The 24,409-nt window shown below is 40.2% G+C and overlaps 2 protein-coding genes across 7 annotated transcripts in view; both read left to right on the top strand.

The window, feature by feature from the left end:
• The first annotated feature begins 2,049 nt into the window (after nucleotides 1–2,049).
• aktip (akt interacting protein) lies at nucleotides 2,050–7,886 on the top strand. 2 transcript variants are annotated; one of them, XM_074667249.1, is made up of 10 exons: nucleotides 2,050–2,210; nucleotides 2,940–3,064; nucleotides 4,421–4,635; nucleotides 4,738–4,802; nucleotides 4,988–5,088; nucleotides 5,317–5,405; nucleotides 5,707–5,805; nucleotides 6,058–6,165; nucleotides 6,301–6,361; nucleotides 6,558–7,886. In XM_074667249.1, exons 2-10 carry the CDS (start codon nucleotides 3,017–3,019, stop codon nucleotides 6,663–6,665), a joined length of 894 nt encoding a protein of 297 aa, XP_074523350.1. In that variant the 5' UTR covers nucleotides 2,050–2,210; nucleotides 2,940–3,016; the 3' UTR covers nucleotides 6,666–7,886. The 2 variants fall into 2 exon arrangements, with proteins under 2 accessions (XP_074523350.1, XP_074523351.1); XM_074667250.1 differs by having other exon boundaries at nucleotides 4,424–4,635; nucleotides 6,558–7,885.
• An 845-nt stretch (nucleotides 7,887–8,731) lies between these two features.
• chd9 (chromodomain helicase DNA binding protein 9) overlaps nucleotides 8,732–24,409 on the top strand; it is a 67,305-nt gene continuing 51,627 nt past the window's right edge. For all 5 annotated transcript variants that reach the window (XM_074665606.1, XM_074665605.1, XM_074665604.1 and 2 more), the window contains exons 1-2: nucleotides 8,732–8,817; nucleotides 11,679–13,319. In XM_074665606.1, the coding sequence (XP_074521707.1) occupies nucleotides 11,787–13,319 (1,533 nt within the window). In that variant the 5' untranslated portion in view covers nucleotides 8,732–8,817; nucleotides 11,679–11,786. The remainder of the gene's footprint in view (nucleotides 8,818–11,678; nucleotides 13,320–24,409) is intronic.

Genomic DNA, 24,409 nt, shown 5'->3' with positions numbered 1-24,409 from the left:
CACTTGTTTTATGTCTACTCTGGCAAGAGCAAGACAGGTTTCACCAGGGACAGCCAATTGTAATACTTGACAGTCTTTTAAACCAAATTGTAGATCTGAATCAGTGGGCCTGAAATACTCAGAAGAAATGACTGACTGAAAGGAACATATTTCATCTTAAATTTGAGTTGTGCTGCCAGAGACAAAGTAGTGCATCTGGAAAATGCTGGTTTAACCCTCAAAAATAAGTCTCCCAAACAGGAATATACGGACATATAGTAACATAAGTAAAAATATCAGGTATATATATATATATATATATATATATATATATATATATATATATATATATATATATATATATATATATATATATATATATATATATATATATATATATATATATATATATATATATATATATATATTCCAAATTAGTTTCAAAGTTTAAATGCACTCGTCATCATTTTATGTTTTAATTGACAATCCATCTCCAATGGGTCACATATTAAACAAGTTAATTCAATCTCCAGACTTTAATTATATTCATTTGTATATTTGTTTGACCAAACAAGGTCACAATAGTTGATTAGATAAAGAATCCATGGCAAAGACAAAAAACTCATTACAAAAGCACTGGTGTGGATATTTGCACGCTTGTTTGTGTGAGGCCGTTTATCTCAATGTCGATGAAGGCAAAGCAGCCATAAACTTATTTGTTTTGAGGTGGTCTTTGATTTGTATGTGTCAAATGTGTGACGATGACCTTGCATTGTTAGCTGCCTCAATAAAGAAGCAGGACACTAATTACCTTTGTCACTGAAGTGTACTTGGGACAATATACAATCAGATAGCAATAATGGAGTCAATAATTTCTATTTACTCTGAAACTTGGACGATGTCATTTCTCCCAATTAATACAGTCACCCATGCATTGAATTAGTTTTTTTTTTTTTTTTTTTTATACGCAGAAAAATAATTAGAAGTAATTGTTGGGAAATCAATCAATCAGGGGGATGAACGCCAGTGAAGCGTGGTCAAAAACTAAAGAAACATGTTACACAGATGGCTTGGATGCACCTAACTCTCAAGGGCCTTTTGCTGTGCAGTACAGCGAAACATTACAATCAAGGCCAAGTTAATGTGTATAGTTTTTATGTTTATTAAGGCCCCCTTGGTGCTTACGAGGAGTTTTCAAATAAATGTCACGGAAAAGTTGGGTTGGATAAAGAATGGATTGAAAAGAAGAAAAGCAATACATATTGATGGGCTGAATTTGGCTCTTGACGAAAACATGAAGAAAACTAACAATGCATTTATTATTGTTAGTATTAATTACAACAAAAAAAAGATGTTCTAAAAAAAAATGGTACAAGCTTTCTTAAAAGCAGTGACAAATGTTGGATTTAGTATTTGGGCCGATACAGATTTTGATTATATTTTTTTTATAACCGACAGCTATACCCTCAATGTTCTAATCTTATTTTATTGAAAATCATTGAAAAATACCTGTGAAACAATAAAATATTTATGTTTTTAATTTAAACAAGCAACAAAGTGTTCTGATTTTTAGCTCTCAGAGCAAAAAGTGACAATGGCTGGATGTCAGACCTTGAGGAAGGTATATGAAATAAATTTTATGTAATAATGAGCCGATTGCTGATCCCCCAAAATTAAGGAAATCTGCACCGATTGATCGATGCATGTCAACTAATGATAAAAGCCTTTGGATTAGTCTATTTTGCATGTCATCTCACTGACACAGAGAACTTGTTATTAAAACCAGGATTAATATTTTTTAATGCCCACCTGTGTATTTCCACTTTGGGAATTTTAAACAATTTGTGATTTTTTTTTTCTTTTTGGAAGCTATGGCTCTAGAAAAAAAAGTCACCCCTTCTTTTTTCTTTTTTTTAATTTCCATCATTTAAGGAAAACAATAACAGTGCCAGCAGTGAGGTTACCGTCCTCCTGCTCGGGACAATTGATTTTACAGGACGGAAGTTCCATCGAATCAGCCTCGAGGACGTTTGTCAAATTGACCAATGAAAATCCTCGCTTTAACACAGAAACGCCTCTCATCAAGCTAGATTGAACTCCGGTTTGTGTGTGGATCATGGGTGTCTGTCAAAGTATTTAGCTAAGGCTTTTTGAGCACTCTGGAAATTTTTTGTCCAGGCTACACGTTAACATCTCTTTTAAAGCGACTCAACAGTTCCCTATCAAATACGGTAAGTTATATTACTTAAATGTCTGACGTGAAAGGGCGGAAATTTATACAAATAGTCGAGTGGTTAGCAACGCAACATGCAGCATTGTTAGCTAACGTTAAAGGTAACATTAATTAGAGAACAATATCAGGTGGAGCAATGTCAGTCATCGAACATTAACTCAAATGTGAGCCCAGCTAAGGTGTTGTTAAGCACTTAGTCATATTTTACCCCATGTTTTTACAAGCTAACTTCAAGCAGCTCTGTTATTTGGCTAACGCAACATAGCATGACAACTTCGTACTGTGTCAGATTACAGTATAAACGTATCAAATAGGAATTGCTTGGGTATTAACAGCAACTTTTATTAAATTTACGATGGGCTCGATCTCTTTTATCCCCCGACAGCTGACACTAGCTACCAAAATTATCTTTGAACACAGAAGATTGCTTTATCAAACAGCCAAGTTAGCTCGAAGCTAAGCTATCCAAAACAATCGCTCAATTCACATCACTTCAGTACAGTAACTCTGTTAACTTAACTCTCAAACGTCGCACCTCTCTTGACACACATCGTCAAAACACTGCAATGATAGCTGACAACTTTTGATCATGTTCTGTAGTTATATTGACGGCTTCATACCATAGGGTAAACATCGCTCACTCATGTATAGCTGTTTTGTTTGTGTTATGAATGATATACCTTAAACTGCAACACAAGTCGAACTTAAGTGTATTTTTCCACCACAGCAGCGGATGGCACGGACAGCACTTGTCGTAGGACCGACATAAAAAGAGGGACACCAACCTGAACCTCTTAATGAGTAATGAACCTTAACCCCTTCTGGAGCATGTCTGCAAATACAAGTCGTAAGGTAAATGAAACGTTTGGACAACAGAGCAAAAAGCAATGATGGGTTAACAACAGTGGGTAAAACAAACTTAGCTGTATGGTCTTTTTTTAAATACCATAAATAATGGGTGAAAGTAATCAGACATATTCATTTAGCAGTTTGCATTTCACAAGATTTCATAATGCTTCTATTTTTCATCAAACTGAGTTTGTGTTGTGTATTTTACATATGCTCAAAACTCTGTGAGAGTACTTATAAACAATTTACAATGACTTTACAACACATGTAGAGTATTTGTTAGCTTAAAAAAGGAAAGATTGAGAAGTAATTTAATATACTTTTTTTTCTCTAAACACATCTCCCAAATAGGGTGACACTATCATAAAGATTTATTTTCTTTATTCAGTTGATAGAACTGCTGCTTTTTTCATTCTCAATTGTGGTTTCATTGTTTAGAGGGCTTGATAACTCAGTTTAATGACTTTATTTTCTCAAGAGTGTGTTGTCAGAACCTGCAGCCTTACATTAGGTGTCTTCAGTCATGTATCTGTTCTCAGTTTCAATAATTTCCTAAGAAATCTCAGTTTAGTTACTTTAAGTGCTCAAGTTGAAGGGCTGGTATTTTATTTCACTTTGGAAAAAAAAAAGTTTACCTTAAGGAAAGACTACATCCTTTTTAGAAATATTTGCATTTCAGACTGTAAAATTAAGTGGTCAAATACTCCTGGTTAAAACTGCTGAGCCCTGCTTGTGTCAATGGGTAGACACAGTTGGCAAGTGCTTGCCAGAGTTTTTGGAAACAAAGGGAGGGGAGGTAAATGTAACATGGTAATGCAATCCTGGTGAAGCAGGGAGGATAAAATGTACCTCGAGTATGGGTGTGAGTTTGTTTTTGTTCTGCCGAGTCAGAAGAGCATTCCTAAAATATTTTGCAGTCATGTCAACGTTGTGAATTCGAAGGTTAGTTCTTAGTTAACAACACGTGGTAAGCATTTTTAGCATACTCATGGTTGACGTCAGAACTTTGTCTGAAACTTCCTGTTGCATTCGTGGTGTCCTGCAACTTTGTTCTTCTGTGAACAATGATCCTGTGCAGTCACGCTTAACAACATCAGAGAGTGATGATGGTAGTTGTACATGCTCTTGTCTGGACACTGCTTTTTGATAAGCTGTATAGGAAATGGTGCTGAGCAGGTTTGTGATTACACATGGCCACTAGCCTGGACTATTGGTCCACTTTGAATGCAGAAAGTGACTCAAAAATGGTAGCCTTTTCTTCTCTTGCTGTTAAGACATGCCTTAGTGGTCTCTTTGATACAGCAAGGTTCATCTGCAACTAATGTGCTCACGTATTTTTACATCACTATTTTTAAAAAGCAGCAGAGACCTGACAACGAGGAACAGAGCGGGCATGTGGAGCAGAGAGCCAGCCCAGCTCGACTTCCCTTCGGCAAAAAACAGCTTCCACCTATTCCTAAGAATGCAGCACCCATTACCAAACCTACATCAGCTGGCACTCCAGTGCAGTCGGCCAATGGCACACATGCGTCCTATGGCCCCTTTTACTTGGAGTACTCACTGCTGGCTGAGTTGTATGTATTGGTCTGACTTAAGCTTTTAGTATTTCTCAAAATACACCAATAAAAGAAGTTCTGTGGATGGTATAATGTTTTTTCTTACCATGTGACCTGCAGCACACTGGTGATAAAGCAGAAGCTCCCTGGAATTTATGTCCAGCCATCCTACAAATCAGCACTAAGTAAGAGCCCTCCTTTTGAATATCAAGCATGTTCTATATATAAGATAAACGGGGCTACTGATGTTTGATAAAACATGCCGTTGAACAAAATGAGTAAATTAATTTAAAGTGTTCTGGCATTTGTTGTGCTTTGCTATGCATTCTTCATACCTGTGTTAAAAAGCACTCTGTTTCCTGCTGTCTAGTGTGGTTTGGGGTTATATTCATCAGGCATGGCCTGTACCAAGATGGAGTCTTCAAATTCACTGTGTATATTCCAGACAACTATCCCGATGGAGAATGTCCTGTAAGTTTTTATTCAATGTGCATGTGCTTTGTGTGTTAAAGAAGTGTGCAGAGTTTTAAGATAAAAGATCAATTTCTCACAACTGCCACCCCTCCCTTGTAGTTTTGATAAACTTCTGTAAAAAGGACAAAGTCCAGTCCCCCAGATTTTTTTTTAAAAAAGTAGCCATTGCTTTCTCTTTTCTTATTTAATAGAATTGTACATTCCTGATTCGTCTTTTTTCCTCAGAAATTAGTATTTGATATTCCAGTCTTCCATCCACTTGTTGACCCTGTGTCTGGAGAGCTTGACGTCAGAAGAGCTTTCACCAAATGGAGGTATTTTATGCTTGCAGTTTACTCTGCTACCCTTTCTCCTTTTTGATTTTCAAATTCAATGTTAATCTAAAAACTAATTTATACGTTATGAGGTTTCAATTTCAGTTCAAATATCTAGGAATTTATCAAGTATTTTCCTTAAAACGAGGTTGTAGCTGCCACTTAACTTATGATTTGGTGCCCATTTGCCCATGGCATTTTGTATTTATAACTCAAGTCATTTTTGTATGCCAGACAACGAGAAAAAGTACATTTCCAACAAATAGGTTTTATGCTGTGAAATCCTAATGTCTTCCTATAGACGAAACCACAACCACATCTGGCAAGTCCTGATGTATGCAAGAACAATTTTCTACAAGATCAATACCACAGATCCCCTCAACCCAGAAGCTGCAGTGTTGTAAGTGTTGCTGTATTCTTTTAGTGGCTCTTATCCTTAAGAAATTAACCATCTATTTGTGCCATAGTTTGGACCTGTTACAGATGGATATAGGCTACCCATCACTTTTGCCATTTGGTCCTGCAAGCCTTTCTACTACTTCACAAAGTTGACACATAAACAAGAGCTTAAAATCTTAATGAGTTATTGTTAATAAACCTTTGTCATTCCTGTGCCTTACTTTGAGAGTTAATATTGCTTTTTTATCTTCAGGTATGAAAAGGATGTGCATTTGTTCAAAAGCAAAGTGGTAGACAGTGTGAAACTATGCAACAGTCATCTTTTTGACCAGCCCAAAATAGATGACCCCTACGCAATAAGGTTTGTGAACCCTGCACAATTTCAGCATTCTTCAACCCTCACTGCTACAAATAACCATTCTCTTACCTCATTGTACATGATTACACCATGACAGGGACTTGATATCTCTTGTTGCAACTCTTTCCTATTTTATAGTTTTTCTCCATGGAACCCAGCTGTTCATGAAGAGGCAAAAGAGCGAATGTTCACATACAAGGTAAATTAAAAGAAAATGTGTTTAAGGTTACTATCCATGCACATTTCTTTATCAAATATACCAGCAGTCGTGTAGTCCACAGCAGCTCCTTTCAGATAACTAAAACTTTAGTTTGAAACATCAGTGATCTACAAGCACTTCAATTGATCTGTGCCTTGGTTAATTAACTTTAACTAAGTAACTTTTGTTGCTCCAGAGACGACCCGAGGATCACCACAAGGGAACACAGGTGTCAGGGTTGTCTTGGGTGAAGCCTGGATCGACGCAGCCCTTCAGCAAAGACGACAGCTCTTCCCAGAGCTAAGGCTGTGGTGTCCTGGAAGCGGCCACTAGAGGGATCCACATGCATCAAATGCCATGCCATTGGCTTACCTCAGCTGTTTATAGGAATAGGGTCCTTGAAACTGTGGGAGAACTTTTACATTGAATCTGTGTAATTGCTCAGCTTTAAAAGCTTTGTAGTCATCTCCTCAAACAGCTCTAGAATAAGTAAACAAAGTTTGTATCATAATTCAGCGACGACAAATGGATGTCTCAGCAACACCATTTAGGCTGTAATGCAGTGCAAAGAGCTTTCTCATTTAGATGATCAGATCCATGCACATGTTGGCCACAGTGGTGTTTCATGCTGTCCTTAAAGGAGCTAGAGTATGAGATAAGCATTTCGCAATCACACAGTTAGTACAGTGGATGAAAAATCTACATTGCTTTGTGAAATTGGCTCAGGACTGTTCATTTGTCAGATTTGGAATGTTTTAGTTAACACAGTGTGAATAAAACATCCAAATTGACACCTGTCAAAGAACCCAATTTTACTCATATGTTTTATATTTGTTTATCATTGGACAATGATTTGCTTTTAGTTCCACTGTGTAAACTGTTGTCTTGCATAGTTCCTAATATATAAGTGAAATGCAGAGCAGGAAGGTGTGGATCTTAAAGAGATGCTAAATAAGCAAGCTCATCTATTTTAATTTGTCTGCTTTTAAATCATTTTGAATGTTTTATGTATCATTTGATATTAAAGTTTTGGTGTGTAAATAATGGACACTGGGCTCAGCTTTGACTTTGAGAGATTCATCTGTGTCAATGCTTGGGTCTTCAAAATGAATGGCTTGGTTTTAGCTTTCTTCGCAAGTGTTGCTTAAGTTTCATTATAGATTTTTTTCTTTCTTTTTTATTTTCAGAACTTAAAGAAGTTACTGCAGGATTCCTACATAGGTCTGAGGAAAAACTCAGACATGTATTTTGATAAGATTCAGTTAAAAACTAGTTTCTGATCAGCACAAATGTGAGCTTTTGTCCAGCTACAAGAATACACATCTTCTAGTGTTGTAAGACTCTTTGATGTGTTCATTTGTGGAAGGCTCTTGCTTATTGAACATATCTATAACACTAGAACAGCAGATTTGGTGCTTAACCTATTTAATCTATTTATAACTGCAATAAGAGGCAAACTCTCAGTGTACTGGACATGCTGTGGTTAGGGCTTTTGACATCTCCAAACTTGAGTATGATTGCAGTTCAAGTTTGTGAAAGTGCATTATAGAGTCACAAGATTTAATGCTTTCCTCTTAAATCAATAAAGTGATTAAAAAAAAACCCACAGTGAACTGATTTTTTTTCTTTGTATGAATTCTGTTTTTTTTTCTGTCTAATAGTTAAAACACATTACTGTGCAGTGTAAAAAGTCCCCACAAATCAGTATTTTATAAAACAGCCATTTGACAACTGTAAACCTGTGATAACTGTTAAAAATAATATAGGGATACTACAGCTAACAGAGTAGAAAAGTTTCTATGTGTTACTACGTTGAATATTCAGTTGTGTCAAAGGGGTCTTACAAGGACACTGCCAAAAAATTGTGTGTTCATGCACATGTGTGTTAATGTCATGAAGGAGCAATGTTAGGACTTTAAAAGGTCAATCATGAAAACGTTTAGCGAACTCTGGAAAAAACAGGAAAATAACTTAGTTGATGGCAGTCACCGAGCCAGCCAGCAGATGTCGGTATGTACCCACAGAAGAATACAGCTCTCCAGCTCCTGTCATGTTTGCACTGAGGAGACACGGTGGTGCATGTGCGAAAGTAAAACCTCTCTGGATTGGCTCTGGCTTGTACGCGGCCATCTTATGCACTCTGTCAACATAAGGACTTCACACACAAATCTATGATTTAATCAGCTGCTCTGTTGGGATGGCTGGGGGCGGGGCCCGATTAAAAGTGTTCATATTGGGTTAGCCGGGTTGTAATCTTACACGAAGAAGTAAAATTATAGCAAATTATCTCCGGTCCAATCACAAAGAGGGTCACTTTTATGCAAATGTGGTGTTATCAGAGTCACGTCAGCAGCGGTAGAGCCGCTGTGCCGTGGTCGCCAGCAGGAGTACAACTAACAACACAGTCACAACTTCGCTGATAACTCTCTCTATTCACGTCTTGAATTGGACTCAAGGTAAGGACTATAGTTTATTTTTGTGTTTGAAATAAGAGGTGTTAAAGACTCGTGGAGTTTGGTTTTCATTCAGGCAGGGAGCTGTCAAATGTCTGACAGTCAGTGAGAAGGGCTCGCCTCAGCTGTCTGATGACACACTGTCCTGCTGAGTGTGGATCTTCGCAGATATAAGAGCGTTCGCTTGACAAACTTGTCCGCACTTGTCCCCCGTATGTTCGTACTTTAAAAAGCAAGTGCAATTCTATTTTCGCAAAGTTTGCCGGGTAACTTAAAAATGCGTGTACCCCACTACTCTACGGTTCTTGGTACACGGTGGTCCTGAACTGACAGCGACCAGCTGGGCTCAACCAGAACTGCACCTGTGAACGCGTTAATCAGCCGGGTCGTTTCTCAGGCAGCCCTACTTTAAATGAAATAGCAAGTCAGACGAGATCTAACTGGTTGTATTATCATGGACACCGTCACTGTCGACCTCTCCATCCATCTCCGGCCTCCTCCCCCTCCTCCTCTTTCTCAGTGTGGAAGCGTCACGACACCTCTTGAATCCCGTGGCTTTTCGAGCGAGTCTCGGTGAAGAGCGTATGCGAACCGTCTACCCCAAACAACCCAGGACTGAGGAATATATTTTAAATCAACCGTCCCGCGTGCTGCTGTGTTTGTCTCTTACTTAGTGAGCAGTTGCGCTCAAAGTAGCGCAACAAATTGCCGCCTCGCTGGCTTATCAAACACCGCGCTGGCAGGAGCTGAAGCCATTACTGGGTGAAGATGAAAGGATGCGGTTGACTTCAGAGGTGAGCCCGGTGTCTTTTTCATCATGACCAGATATTCTACCAAAGATGCGAAAACAAGAAGAAGAACCTGTTGCCAAGTGTTTATAGGATCATTTGTGACGAATTTAACTATATCGCAGTAGGCTTCCAAATTAAATTCACCTCCGGTCACAGCAACTTTTTTAACCACTTTTCATCCCAATTTGACAAAGTTTACACGTTTTTATGCATTCTCTTGATAAAGGGCCTGAACATAATTTGGGTTTTCTTTTAACTTGCACTTATTTTGAAGCTGTTAAACGGAGGTGCTTGAATATGTCCAAGGATGCAATGACGACACACGGGCCTACAATTGTGCACACAGGTGTCGGTATTGTGTTGCACGTGCTTGCATGGTGCTTACAATGTCGCGATAATGAGGGAAACAGCTGGAAGGCAGACAAGCGTGTGCCCCAGGTTCGGATTGGGGGTGCTTGGGGGTCATCAGTTTCTTAGCAAGCAAAATCAGAGATACACTGCACTGATTGTCAGCAGAGTGGTGGAAATGTCAATGGGAGATGTTTGAATGCGAACTAACTATCAAATTAGTTTTTGCCCGATGTTTTCGTGTGGCACAATCAGCTTCTCCTGTTAAGCCTTGAAAAATCAGCCGGAATGAACTTATTACTTTCCCTTACACTGCAACCTCTTAGTGACTGGTGCTTTCACTTCGGATTTGGCAGTGAAAAGCACTTTCAGACAACAGAAATAATTTTAAGTGATGCAAAAAAAAAAAGTTGAGGTTTTAATTACGAGAGGTCTCTAGTGGCCCATACATTGTCTTGTGTTTTACCAAAAACTTGCTTCCAGGTTTATTCATTAAGTTTAAATAACTAACATTTTTCATTTGATATAATAATTCAAGTGTGACTATATCTCCAAACTGAGATTTGTCACAGACCTCACATTCCTCCAGTGTTGTCAGGTTGATAAAGATCATCTAGTGGTCATCCAGTGGAAAAATGATGATTTTACAGCCACATATCAGGAGTGTCTGTGATTACTCAGTTGATACAATAGCAAAAAGGCATTCTAGTGGTAGCTGTTGACAATAGTGATGGGAAGAGTAACAGTGTGTATGTCTGGTTTCATTCCAGTGATACATAAAATTAATTAAATTAAAAAGAAATACGCAAGAACATCTTTAATTCCTATTTCACCCCATTTAGATTTTAACGTTTAATTTAGAATTTAATACTTATGATAATGTTAATTTTTTAAGGTTAATTGCTAAAATTTAAGGGTTCTTAAGTCAGTGTCAATTTTGTTCATTAGTGTGGATTAGGTTGGATACATAGTACCAGGATTCATTCAGAAGTAGTGTCTGGCCCTTGTTCTCTTCTGACTAACTATAATAATTTCTGTTCCCACAACCATGACTAAAGCCTAGTAGTTTTAAGAGAATGAAGATAGAAAACACTATAATCATAGGTCCATTACTGCTAATCAACCTTGTGGTAATTTGAAATATCAGGTTTAACTATCTCAACGAGTGAGGCTGAGATTCTGGAAGGTATCAGTGTTTTTTTTTTTTTTTGTGATTTTATGTGCCTGGCCGCATGGCAAGTCAGCATATAATGACTGACCTGTGTAAGCTTCTGTCATCTTCCGCTGGTCTGCGGTTACAGAACACTTACAACCACACACACACACACACACACACACACACACACACACACACACACACACACTCAAAGGATCTCATCTGCTTGTGTCCCTAGCTGTTGAAATTCTATCAGCTGTCTGCACCTCCCACACATTCTGCAGTAGCAGGGCAGGCAGCACCAGTGGTTGTGGGGGTGGGGGGCTTGAGGTGATTTTTTTTTGTATGCGTGTTAGGTAGGAGGGAATACAGCAAGCGTCACCTGTTGGTGGTTGGCTTGCACCGGCTGCTTTGCTGCACACATGAAAGGCTTGGCTGAAAGATGATTGGCATTCCCAAATTACTCCCACATCTTTTTGACCCAGTCATTACCTGTCAAATTCAACATGTCACTTCAATTTCTGATATTGGAGTTGTGTTTAAATGTTTTTTTGCTCTGTTTTGACCAGGTGCACAATATGCTGGAAATGCTGTAGCTCCGGCCACAGTGAGGCTCAGTGGGACCAGCTCAGATCCAGTGGGGTTTCAGAGGTTCCAGTTCAACGCCAGACACTGCCATGGACTTCTTTAATGACCCTAACCTCTTTGTTGGGGGTTTGGAAGGGCTGGATGATGATGGCTTCCCCTCAGCACCTTCACTTGTGGATGAGCTAAACCTTGGTGCTGACTTTGAACCCCTCCAAGTGGGGCCTCTTGGTCCAGGAAAGCACCAAGACATGATTCCACCAGTGTCAACCCAACAAACCATGCCTGTTTATGGCCAGCAGATGGGCCACTACATTGGTGTTAAGGGACAAAACCCAATGGGGCAGGTATTTTCTGGTCCTGGGGGCCAAGGTGGGGGAGGCGGGGGCATGATTGCTGATCAGCATGGCCAGTACCACAATGTCGCCATGAATCAAGTATCTCAATCCAATGGTCTCTACTGTAACAGTAGCAGTCCAATGTGGGGAAACCAAGACCAGAATGGAATTATGTACCACCCCTTATCTCAGCAGCAGCAACAACTTTGCCATCAGCAGCAACTACATGTCCATCAACAACAAACACCGCAGCAACAGCACCACCTGTGTCATCATCCACAACAGCGACAGCAACAGCTGCATCAACAGCAAAGTCATCGGCAGCAGCTGTTAAACCAGCACCAGCACCATCCAATCACACACACACAAACTTTGTCTTTGCAGCAGCAGCAGCATCATAATTTCTCCTTTCATCGAGGGGGTCAATCTCAGGCCCAACAGCAACTTCACCATACTCAGCAGGTTCAGCATCAGCTTGCTGTTGGAGGACCAAGGTTCCATTCAAGGGCTCTACCAAGTAAGCCCTACATGCAGCAGGAAAATGCTTCTCTGGGTGGGACGTGCTTACAGCAACAGCAGCAACAGGGTAACTACAGGCTAACCAGGGGAGGTCAAGCTTTCTCTGGATCAGGGCCCCAAGATTCTGACTTGTCCTTTCCCATGCATTCATCATCAATGGTTCACTCCCTGCCCACATGCTCTGTCAGTTCCACCACTGTTTACCAACCAGCTCAGTACCCTGCATACCCTGGAGAGCCTGAAATATCCCCTCTGTCTCAGCAGTCCACAGCCTTAGCGTCTAGGCCCACCACCACCACTGCACCTACTGTGCCAGAGCTATCACGGACAGTATGTCAGTTTCCACCCACAGCTGTTATGAGTCAGCAGCACACCAGGACTCCAGTCAGCCAGGCAGAGGAATGTCCCTTCCGGGCCCAAACTACACCCGGGGAAACCCAGGGAAACTGCAAGTCAACTGAGATGTTTGGTGAATCTACGAGCTGCTACCCCAGCATGATCAACCACCTGCCCTCTGACCAGCCCCAGAGCTGCAGGACCATCAACACAAATGGATACCAAGCACAGGGAGACAGTCTCCTGCAATCCCAGGCACAGGATGGAGACTTGGAGAGCCTGGAGCCTCCTGACCTCCTGCCTGACCTAATGCCCCAGCTGGAGGCTGCGCTCAGCCAACAGGATGAATCCAACTGCTCCTGGGCCGGGTCCTACCAAGAGAGGGGAGAAGAGGAAAGGAAACCCCCACCTGTTGAGATCAGAGGAGGGAAGGTAATATAATGCCAAAAAGTCAAGTATTTGTTCCAGTTTTTTTGCTGTTTGAATATCAACTTATTTTTCGAATGATGATAATGCCCCAGCACACTGGAATTATCATTTGTGGGAACTAAAGAAGAATGAAGGTAAATAAGTTGAGAAGTTGAGGTGAACTGAGGGATGAGACACTGTCTTTTCGTATAGATCTTTTTGCTTTTGTAGAGTATTTTCTTTCCTACATAAAACTTTTTTAATGTTTTCTTCCCAGCATTGCATGGCAGTGAATCTGGTCATTTGTGTAATGTTTAACTAACAATCCCAGATAGCATGTGTGCTTGTCTGGTAGGAAACCTGCAATCAGTGGTGGAGTGGGGGGAGGTGGAGAAGCAGCACCTAGAGCCATCTGAAAGCCTTCTGAATATGATAATGGTCTGTCCAGCCTAGCCTGTATCTGTCCTGTGTGCCGACAGCAGGTCAGGCCTGATTAGGCTAAGAGTGGCAGGAGTGTCTTCAGGACTTAGCTGTAAGCATACTTAGGGCTATATCAAGATGTGGGTCAGGGCAAGCCAGAGGCACTTGCACACTGCCTCACTGGAGTGTGGGGGAGGTTGCATGCTGTTGTGGTAGCTGCCACAGTTTCTGTGTGTCTGTATATGTGTGTATTTGAGTGCACGTGCACTTGTGAGAGAGCGGGTTGGAAGAAAAAAGCGTGGTGGAGGGAGAGTGGTTAGCACTTCATGGGGGGGAGGGGTTTTGGAGATGGAGAGAGCAGTAGCTCATGGAAAAAAAGGAAAGCTTATGAAAGAAAGAGGGAAAGAGACAGGGGAAGAGCACAGGAGGGAGAGGAGAAGAGGGGGAGGTTGGGAGAGTGCATTAGCTGGCTGTAACAGGCTTCAGGCGGTTCCTGGACCTCAGTTGGATTGTAACCTAGCAGCATCCGCGCAGTCTCCTGGCCCACAAGTGACACATGACCAGCAGCAAAGCAACAGATGCTTCGTCACAGTCTACCCACCCAAGGAAAAGATGTGGTTTCCAACTGAACTTTTTCTGTTTGATAATATCTGTTAGATTTCAGCAGAGTCACTACCTGGAATAAACAGTTAATCTCATAGTCGATTTAAACATATGTTGAAATCTTAGTATTCTCAAGCAAGAGTTGCTCCCTAACAGAAAAGAAAGACATTTTAATGTTTTTTCAACAATGAGCTGTTTTTGACATTATCCTTATCAAACTCACTATTTTAGTCTGCTCTTGACCTAGCGTAGTAAGCACATGAATTATTATTATGTTACAGCAACAGTTTTAATAACTCCTTTACATATTTTCAAAACGATGTCACCGTTCCTTTTCTGAAACCATGCCATTCTGTTGAGATAAATAACAACCTGTTTGCTGAATTTTGTCCCCATTACTCCTAGTGACAACACAGACAAGGCGTCAACACACATGGTAATTTGCCAAACCAAGGCTCGTCCACACCGGCCATTTGCCCACTGCAGAGATCCTTGATTGAAATAAGAGCATGAACCGCAGCATACAAGCCAGCCTCTCCCCGTCTGTGTCAACATCCAGCTCAGTGTTGATGCTTACAGGCTGACTGTGCTATTCATGTGCACTGATGTGTGAAGAGCCTGCTGATAGTGTGTTTGCTGAACAGGCAAGGCATCAGGGGATCTGCCCACTCCTCAATCCCGTGGTGATTGCGGCTAATTAGGATTTCCAATGATTTAATGGTCAGCTACAGCTGTGATGAGGAAGCGCGGTTCAAGATTGAGTCCCAGGTCGCTATATTCAAAGATTAATTGGGGCAAAAATAACATCTTTTGCTGTGGATCAAATGAACAGATGTGTGTTTAATACAAGCTTGTCCTGGAAATGGGTGAAAGATGTGTAACAGATAGATGTCAATTGACGTAACCAGTCTTTCTAAAAAAATCTGATATTGTGCAAAAAAAAGATATTTTGAATACGATTTTAGCAGTCTAATACACTGTGGAAATGAAATGTAGAATGATTTTAGACCAACTGACACAAAAATGGAGAGAAACCATGTCTACGGCATACTGATTTGCTCAGTAAAACAAAAGTTTAGAAATGAAATATTTTAAATATACTTTGAAATATTTCATAACAAATCACTTATTTTATCAATACACTTGCAAAACATCTAGTAAAGTGAATTATTTAATGCTTTTCATGCTTTAGTGGTTGCATCATTCAAGGGGACTGATTCTTTAACTGGTTAAAAATGGTACAAATGTCAGAGAAAATACTACGACACCAACAGAAATGCAAACTGCACATCTAAGCAAACATCTAACACAATGTTCTGACAAGGCTAAAGTATAGTTTTGATACCAACCCTTATTTGTCATTGTCAGCAACTTGTAGTAAGACCCGTTTTTAGTGGGTGTTTTAGTGGCAGATTTAAGAATTGTGAGATGTTAAGTGTATGCTCAAAAGTCATGGGCATTGTTGCAAATCAGTGCGACATCGAAATAGGGCCTGACAACTAAAATATTCTATTAGATGATCAGAATCTAAGGTTAAGGATAGTATTGCTTTAGTAAAAAAAAAAGATGATCTGATCAATGGTCATTTTAGGGCTGTAAGATATTTCACAATTTGTTTTTATTGAAATATGAGCATCATAACAAACACATCTAAGTAAAAAAGAACCATCAGGAACAATAATGCTCTCTCACTCAGAATGTCTACACTTTGATTAAAAAGTATTATGGCTATACCTACACTAAACTAATGCAGGCAGATAAAAATGAGGTTGTCAGTTCCTCTAATGGCATTTGTTGCCAATTTTATGATGAAAAATTGATTTATGACAGGCCTTGATCAACAATTCAGCAGGTGCCATTCCAAAAAAAGGAAAGAATTTGTCGCCTTAAAGTTTCTCACTTGTCTACTCAGCTGTTCGGATCGGTTTGGCTTTGCAGTGTCTGACGCGATGCAAGCTCTTAAGTTTGTCTTCATTCTGAGGCAAACGAAGCAGCAGCTTGTTGTATACATTACAGGACACCTACAGAGGCAGGCAGGCAATTGGGAGCAACGTGTGGAACTGCAAGTTACACAGGATAACTGAATTCTGGAAACACCTGCCAACGGACAGCGTGAAATAATCTAATTAGTTAATCAGATCTGTTGTGCCTATGTGCTGAGGTATTATTTTAAGGCCATACTTCCCAGCCTTGCTTAGTGAAACTTTTTCCACTGAATTGAGCATTAGACTTCCACTTCGGATTTTTTTGTCAGTCGACAATTAGTTTCTTCTTTACCTTGTTTCCTTGATCACAACCCCTTTTGATCTGTTAGAACTAGGGATGCACCAATATGAAAATTCTGGCCGATATTCAATATTAATATTAGTGTTATGGCTGATAACGGATATTTACCGGTATCAATATTGTTAAAAAATGAATAAATCATAATAATCTGAGATGATTCCGAAAGAAAAGTGCCAATCTAAATGGACATTTAATCGGTTTCACAGGGGTGAATTATTCCTTTCCCTGAACCGATTGAGGTATCATGTATCCACTCAAATGGAAAGTTGTCAGGGTGCGCTCTTTCAGCGCATGCTCAGATATGACCTAAGACTCAACTCGAGACGTTCTTTGATAAATCACGTGATGTTTACGTTTTTCTGCGCATGCCCCGTTTAGTATTCTGTTTGATTATAGCGGCGCATGTCGACCAGAGATTGGAATATTCCTTTCTATGTATACTATTGTTTTCGGAAAAGTCATTCAGAAAAATTCCATTCGGAAAGACGAAAAACTCCTCATGTAACCGTGGCTAGTGACTGTGTATTGACAGCACCGTCTGCTTTATTCTTTAGAGGAGTTAGGCACAGCTTAGTGTATTTTTAACGCTGCACTAGAATAAATGCACTAAAATTACTAGCTCTTGTTTGTTTTGCTAATAACAATAACCTCCTGCTACCAGCTTGGAACTATTGAATTTTCATCTGGTCGAGGCTTTAAATAGTTCAAACTGTTATTCTGCTGACCAGAAGAGAGATACAGATGGACTGATGGGTACTGATGGCCTGAGCTGCTGTAGCCACAACAGCTCCCCTGGCAGTGACACTGAGCAGGTGCCTCCTCCCGGCCTGCTTGTGTCGCTGGGTTGGATTTACTAGGTATCACTGCTCGCTGCTCTCTACCCTGCCTTGGCCTCTGAGCTTGTGTTGCGAGTAAGCAACTTAGCATCTGTGTGTTCCCTTTGGAAGTTGTAGTTGGTGGTGTACTAGTGCCTGATACACCAGCTTGGTGTTTGCAGACCTCTCTAAGGTTTATGTAATGGGCGACCAGACTGGGCAGGCAGGCAGGCAGTGCCATGATCAGTCCTGAAACTTGACACCATGCATCACCCGGGCCCTCACCCTACCACCCACATGCTGTACACACAAACACAGACACACTTTGCACACTCGCACACAAACCCCCTTGAGAAACCTGCTGCTTCAGTGGCTGCATGGTGATAGGCTGTGTCATACACACACTTTCTCTGATCACCTCCCCCAACATCCACACACTCTGTCTCCCTCTCCCTCTCTCCCTTTCTAGCGTGCTCTCTCTGTCAAGTGTTCTGTCTGTTTGCATCCGGCCCCATCGGTCTGTCTGTTTGGAGGCCTGCCAGATAAGAGGCGGGAGGCGGGGGATGACGAAAGGGGTCAGAGGTAAACAGGAAGTCAGGCAGTCCTTGCTGTGGGTCGGAAGGGGAGGGCTCAGTGGAGGAGGAGGCGGGGGAGGAGCTGGGAGTGAGTGAGGGAGGAGGGAGTTGTATTTGGATTGAGTGTGTCAGGAGCATGTGGGAACGCTGCCAGCCAAAAGTGCACAGTAGGTCTGAATCTAAAGTATGCTCTTTTACTCCGCTTTGCTGTCCGTCCTTCTCTCTCTTGCCTGTTTCTCTGGGGATTAAACTGCTTTGAATATTTTTCAGGGGTGATGGGTGGGTGAGTGTTTGCTCAGCAGTCAAATGTGATAGGTCTTTTTGTGTGTATGTGACTGGAATGCCTTTTTATTGTGTGTGTGTGTATCTGTGTGTGTTTGTGTCTGTGTGTGTGTGGAAGACGGATATGACACAACCTTTGACTGGCTCTTTGACGTTTGGCTGGCTCGGAGGTTAGACCATGACAGTTTTAATTGGTCACCGTTAAGAAAAACTGTACTCTCACTTTGGGAAAAGGGAACTGAAACCAGTCACTTCAGTTTAGGAGCGTGAAGAAGTTTGAAGGAGTAATCTAATGACCCCTTTGTCCTTGTGGTTACAAATGACAACAGGTTTCCCTGTGGTGGTGTGAGGAAAGGGTTATCTGATAAAATGTCTGATTTTGAATAAAAGTTAATGAAAGGTTTCCAAATTAATTTATTCCGCTTTTCTGTCTCATTCGTGACATGTCTTTCTTTCACATAGTTTGACTTTGACAGACTTTCTGTCGGTCACATTGTCAACAGAGACGTCGGTTGGCTGACTGGTTACTGATTTGTAAGTTCAGTAAACAGGTTCATGTCAGCAGGAAGTCATTAGCTTGTTGCCATGGGTGCCAGTGTTGTAAGGCGAGACTTTGTTTATTGAGCAAAATGATCACGTTCTTTAACACTTGAGTTCAGTTGACACAATGAACTCTGATCAGTGTTAACTTTGGGAAAAGAAAGCTCACTGCAGTAAAAAAAATTTTCCATCCATCTGTCGGTAATATTGGGTGAAGAGACTGAAACTTCCCGGTCAATCAGCGTCAGCATTTATAAAATTATTTTGACACTCCTCTTTAAAAATTACCTTTCTTCTTTTCTTTTTAGAGGCAGAGAGCTCCACTTTGCTGTTAGGGAATGTTTGATGAAACAGAAAAAAAAAGAAAATAAAGGCATGTGATATTTTTATATTGGTAACATGTGAAGGATTATCTATGGATGCATGTCAGGGATCTGAGCTGAAGAACGCTGTCCACAAATAATCCCTCTGTGTGTGCAGTTTTGGCGGAGCAGCCGTATCCTCATACTTTTGAGTACATTTTATTTTTAAATGTCCGATGTTGCGTTTGAGCAGCTTTCTTTAAAAGTTTGCCGTCAATGTAAATTTCAGTTTACTTACATGTGTGACTTAACACAATTTTTTTTTACTGTGAAGAGTTTAAGTTTAATTTTATTTAATCCATAACATCTTAGTTTTAAACCCCAGTCTGAATCCTGTTTAAAATAAAACAACAAAAAAGAAATAGTTTTAACTTTTAAACAGGATTTTTTCAATTGCAGATCCTCCTCTTAATTTTGAAAGAGTTTAAATGGTACATTGCTACCAAATCTTTATATTTCTTCCAGTCTTTCAGAAAAACCCATTCTAGTATCATTGTTCGTATAAGAATAGGTATACCCAAATCAGTGAAAACAAATGGCAGTACTTTGTCGTAGTTGAACCTGAGCCTTACCTGACATACCAGTAGATTCAAGACAAACTTTTTGTTTGTGTTGATTTTGGCACCTGCCCCTTTACATCTGTACATGTGTAAATGTTTTCTGACAGAGAATCTCATTCTGATTTATTTTCACAGTGACAAATGTCATTGAATGTATAAATATCAAAAAACAAGTGTTGAGTTTGAAGAAAAAAAAAGTGGTCTGTTTTTAATCGATTGATTGCTCTTTTTCCAGTAGAAATGTGTTTTATGTGTTAAAGTACAGTTCCCCAGCTCAAGTTTTTTGCCTTGGCTTTCCTCATTTTTCATCAAGATGTTTTCTGTGTCATCACTGGAGGCCTGTTGTCTGCTTTGTCTCACACTGAGTAGCCGCTCTGATTGTCACCACGATTGGCTGTATTCACATGAGTGGATTTGTGAGTATTAACAGTCACAATTGGATGAAATGCAGAAACTTGGGGATATTGAATCAATCCTGTCCTTCTCAAACGGCTTTCTCTGTCAGTTTAAACAGTTGCAATGTCTTTAGCAGCTTTATTTAATCGCACTGAGAGAGTAATGTCATGTACAACACAAGCTGAGATTTAACACCATTCTGTCTGTTTTTAACCAAGAATTTATCCTCAGAAATAGAGAAATTAGATTGATATCAACTAAAAAAAAAAAGGAAAATGTTTAATAAATAAACCAATTTCAGTATCATGGATACTCTTAGACAAAACAAAATTTCTTCCACCAGGTTTTTACTCTTTTATAATTTCTGCAGAAGTTAATTTGTTGAAGGTTTTGCTTATGGTATTTCTTTATGTGTTGTATGTGGCCGTTCCACCCGAGCTTCACTCCACAGACAGTTTTAGCCCTCTTAGCAAGAGATTGAAACAGAAAAACATAGCAGCGGGAGAGGATTCCCTTCTTCAGCATATACTAAAGGCTGCGGGACGATAACTGACTCGCCCTGTCTTTCTTGTGTGAAGATGTGCATAGCTGCCTCTGTGTGAGTTCCTTTTTTAAGCAGACATTGGCCTTGCTCTCACTTTGCTCTGCTTTGATAATGAAGGAGTTGTAAAGGTCTGGCAGTCAGCCCCCTCACTGAATCCCCCCCTTCCCTCCTCGGCTCACGGTCTCTGTCTGGCTCGCGCTCTCTTGCTCTCCCTCTCTCATCCTCAGGGACCTCTTCTCAGCTCGTCTCTTTAGTTTGCACCGATGTTCCCATTAATGAATGGCATCATCCGGCTTGCTTGTTTTGCACAATTCAGCTTCACTTCACTGCCTGGTGTCTGACCTGCTGTGCCGTCTTTGAGAGCGCTGCGTCATTACACAGAGCATCCACTGCTACAAAACAAGCCGTTTCAGGGAGAGTCTATGGTTTTCGTTTGTGACACAGCATATTAACTACATGAAAACCTTGAGCTATTCAATATGCAAAACAAATCTCTGTCCTCAGGGGCAGATGAATCATGCAGCACCTGCCGCTGGTGAAGAGGCCAACGGTACTTTCAGGTCCGTTCTGTTTGCTGTCTTAAAGGAATATTAAAAAAATGTTCAATACATTTTCTTGAGATAGAATGTGATTTCTGCATAACTAGGTACCAATTGTATTTCAAAGCATATTTTTTATAGTATAAGTCTTCCCCCTACCTCTGGTCATACTTGCTTTGAATATGATACTGTTGCAAAACAAACTGATGAAATCTGGGAACCAGGACTCATTGAAAATATGATTTTTTTATTCCTACCTGAATTTTTTTTTTTCTTCGACAGCTGATAACCAAAGTACCAAAAACTTTTTTTCCTGAAACTCTGTGATCATCACAGGTTTTATACTGGAGTTTAGCTCTGACTATACACTTTCTAAACAGCTTCCAATCCTCCTCCCCCCCATTGATTGATACTTACCCGTTGCACACAGTGCTGACCCTGGAAATATCATCTTAGATTTTGCTGAGTGACTGCCCTCGGAGCTGACACTTAAAGATGCTGCCCTAGTTAAGACCACTACCCCTTCTCAGTCACTTGGTCTGATTGGAAAAGAGGTGAATGAGGCTGTACTCTTGACTTTAGCAAAACTCTCCAATCTAGGTCCAGCTGTTTCTTTTGCAGAGGTATCAGGCTAAAGTGAGCCTCACAAAGCAGCCAGGCTGAGTTTAGACATAAGACTACTCTGAAGGCATTACACAGGATAAATAACACGAAAACCTGTCAGATAAAATCTTTTTCATTTTTTTTCCTCCTACTTCTTGATTTAGTTTTTTTTAATTCAAGACAAATATATTTTCTGTACTGTTCCTCATATAGCTGCCAAGTGCCAACACAAAGCTGATGATAGCAGAGGTCTCCTCTCCTTACTCCTTCACCACTCCACTCTCCTCACAGTCACCCCCTAGTGTTTAAAGCTGTCTCAGCAAGGAAACTAGGCTCAACATGCTGCTCCTATAACTCCTCACATCGATCTGTCTGCACTAAAGAACATTTTTGTTGGTAGTAGGGAGTCGGGGTGGCTTTGCTCAGCTTCATGAACATGAGTGAATTAATTAGCTAAATAAAAAAATAGAAGATTGTTCTTACAGTGCAGTCAGCGTGTATGTGTTTTGAGTGTGTGTTTATTCATGTGTGTGCACGTGTGTGTGAAAGGAAACAAGATGTTTGCAAGTGAACTGTGAAAATGTTGCGTTTTGTCTTTATGATTACAGTCCTTTGAGCTCTGTGTGTGTTTGTGTATGTGTCTTGGCTAAAAATACCTCTGAAAGATGCGCACACACTTTTTCTGAAAGAAAAGCGATTGTGAAGTTGTGCTCTACATCCATTTTTTTAACCTTTTGGATTATTTGATTAAAAAAACTAAGAATACAGTGGCACAATAATGATACTGATTTTCTGAACTGTGCTTCTGCTTAACTGTGCATATGAACATTTGGAGCACAAATGTGTTCAGTATATTTTTACTTGAATACATGCTTACATTGGGAACAGAAATAGAACTTCCCCAGGTCATGTGTACATAAATGGTGATGACCACATTTTTCAGAAAGTGTACTCATACTATTTTCACTAAATGCTTAATATGTTTAAAGTATTTTCAGTAAAAGAAAAACAAGGCTTTAATAGAATCCAGTGAATTCAGTTAATTGACTTAATGTGTTGAATAACCATGAAATTGACGCCACTCTTATTCACTCTAATTCACTCTAATTCACTCTTATTATACTCAAGATATTGAATCTTAATACTCAGTTTACAACTAAACAAAATGTCATAATTTTGATGGCGCGTCTGTCAATTCAGAATTATTATGATTCACTAATATAAGCAAGGTTGTCAGAACAAAATTGGTCGGCATGCGCATGTCATGAATCCAACAGTGATTTTGTGTACACTTGTTTTATGTGCAGAGAAAAAGCATTTCTACGCATTTATGAGTGTATGAGGCCCAGTGAAGGGGCAAAAAAGTACCTGTTGCTGTTAGATTAAATGTATTCAACTTTTGTTGTCCAGCCTGTATCAAACTGAAATTAGTTGTTTAGATGTAGTTTTTAATCCTTGTCCAAGTGAAATTCTGTGTGGTCTTTCATCAGTTGGTAAGTAATCTCAAAAACTTGAATGAGATACCTGCTACATTTCTGAGTACGGCAGCAGATAAATTAAAAATATTGCTCTCTTGTCTCCCTATAAAGAGATTACAAACCATTTCCCCCCTTTCTCTCTGTTCATGTCATAACTGTCCTGGTTCCCCTCACACAGTTCTCCGATCAGGCGTGGTGTGTGCTCACAGTGGAGCAGGCCAGACTGTAGTAATGATGCTCTGTTAGACTTGCAGCAGCTTCTCTGGAGGGGAACACGCTCAGCCTGGCTTCTCTTGGCCCTGAATAAAGGATCATTAATGCATGGTGCTGTATTTAATTGGTTGAGGAAGCAATGCTGTGCATCATGTCTCCTTTAATTTATCAACCTCTGCCTCTGCCTTACACTCCAGCGGGGAGGCACACTGAGCTGTAGTCACAGGCCTTATTAGTATGGCCTCATGTTTTTTGTTTTTATTTTAATTTTCACACTTAGACTTAACACTTTATTTACAAAGCCACGGGTTTACGTTTTGGTTATGAGGCTTCTGCGATACTTCTGTTTCTGAGTAAAAGACCAAAGGCCAAGTCTATTGTTAGTAAATAGCACTGAGAAATGTTTTCAGCAAAGTGTGAGGAGAGAGGCGAGGGTCGACACAGGGTCAAGGTGAAGGTGTTAAAACAGGGCTATTGGGTCTAATGTTTACACGCTATCTGTTATTTGGTGTATATTTTCTGTGTAACATGACTGAAGCTATTATTTTTTCTTTATTCAATTTTTTGCAAATTTATTCATCAAATTATTTCTGAGCTGTGAAAGACAGACACAAAACAGCACCCATGATCTGTGTAGACTTGAAGGCTTGCCCAAGGTCACTACAGTAGGATTACCAAAGTAAGCAGCGTTCGCAATACAAACCCAGTTTTACTCCTTTAATGAAAGGAAACCAGTAACCAGATTAAACACTTGATGACATTTTTTTTTGTGTACCAAGGATTAAATCACTGTGTATAAGTAGTAGTATGTAGTAGTGTCTCTGGAGCACCAGCGAGTGCTTGCCATCTTGTCATTTTCAGCCTTTGCTGGCTTTAAGCTTTCATTTCCCTCATGGTG

The sequence above is a fragment of the Halichoeres trimaculatus genome, unplaced genomic scaffold (genome assembly GCF_033239565.1).
Source record: "Halichoeres trimaculatus isolate MK-OKI-2021-1 unplaced genomic scaffold, fHalTri1.1 fHalTri1_scaffold_3, whole genome shotgun sequence".
NCBI lineage: Eukaryota > Metazoa > Chordata > Actinopteri > Labriformes > Labridae > Halichoeres > Halichoeres trimaculatus.
The sequence above is the reverse complement of the archived record's forward strand: the minus strand, read 5'-3'. Positions and strand labels throughout refer to the sequence as shown.

What these genes read in the sequence shown, in the direction of transcription:
- aktip (XM_074667249.1), top strand. Translation starts at nt 3,017, where the DNA reads ATGAACCTTAACCCCTTCTGGAGCATGTCTGCAAATACAAGTCGTAAG. An exon ending in CTGCAAATACAAGTCGTAAG is followed by an intron (nt 3,065 to 4,420) that starts GTAAATGAAACG and finishes ATTTTTAAAAAG; the next exon opens with CAGCAGAGACCTGACAACGA. An exon ending in AACCCAGAAGCTGCAGTGTT is followed by an intron (nt 5,806 to 6,057) that starts GTAAGTGTTGCT and finishes TTTTATCTTCAG; the next exon opens with GTATGAAAAGGATGTGCATT.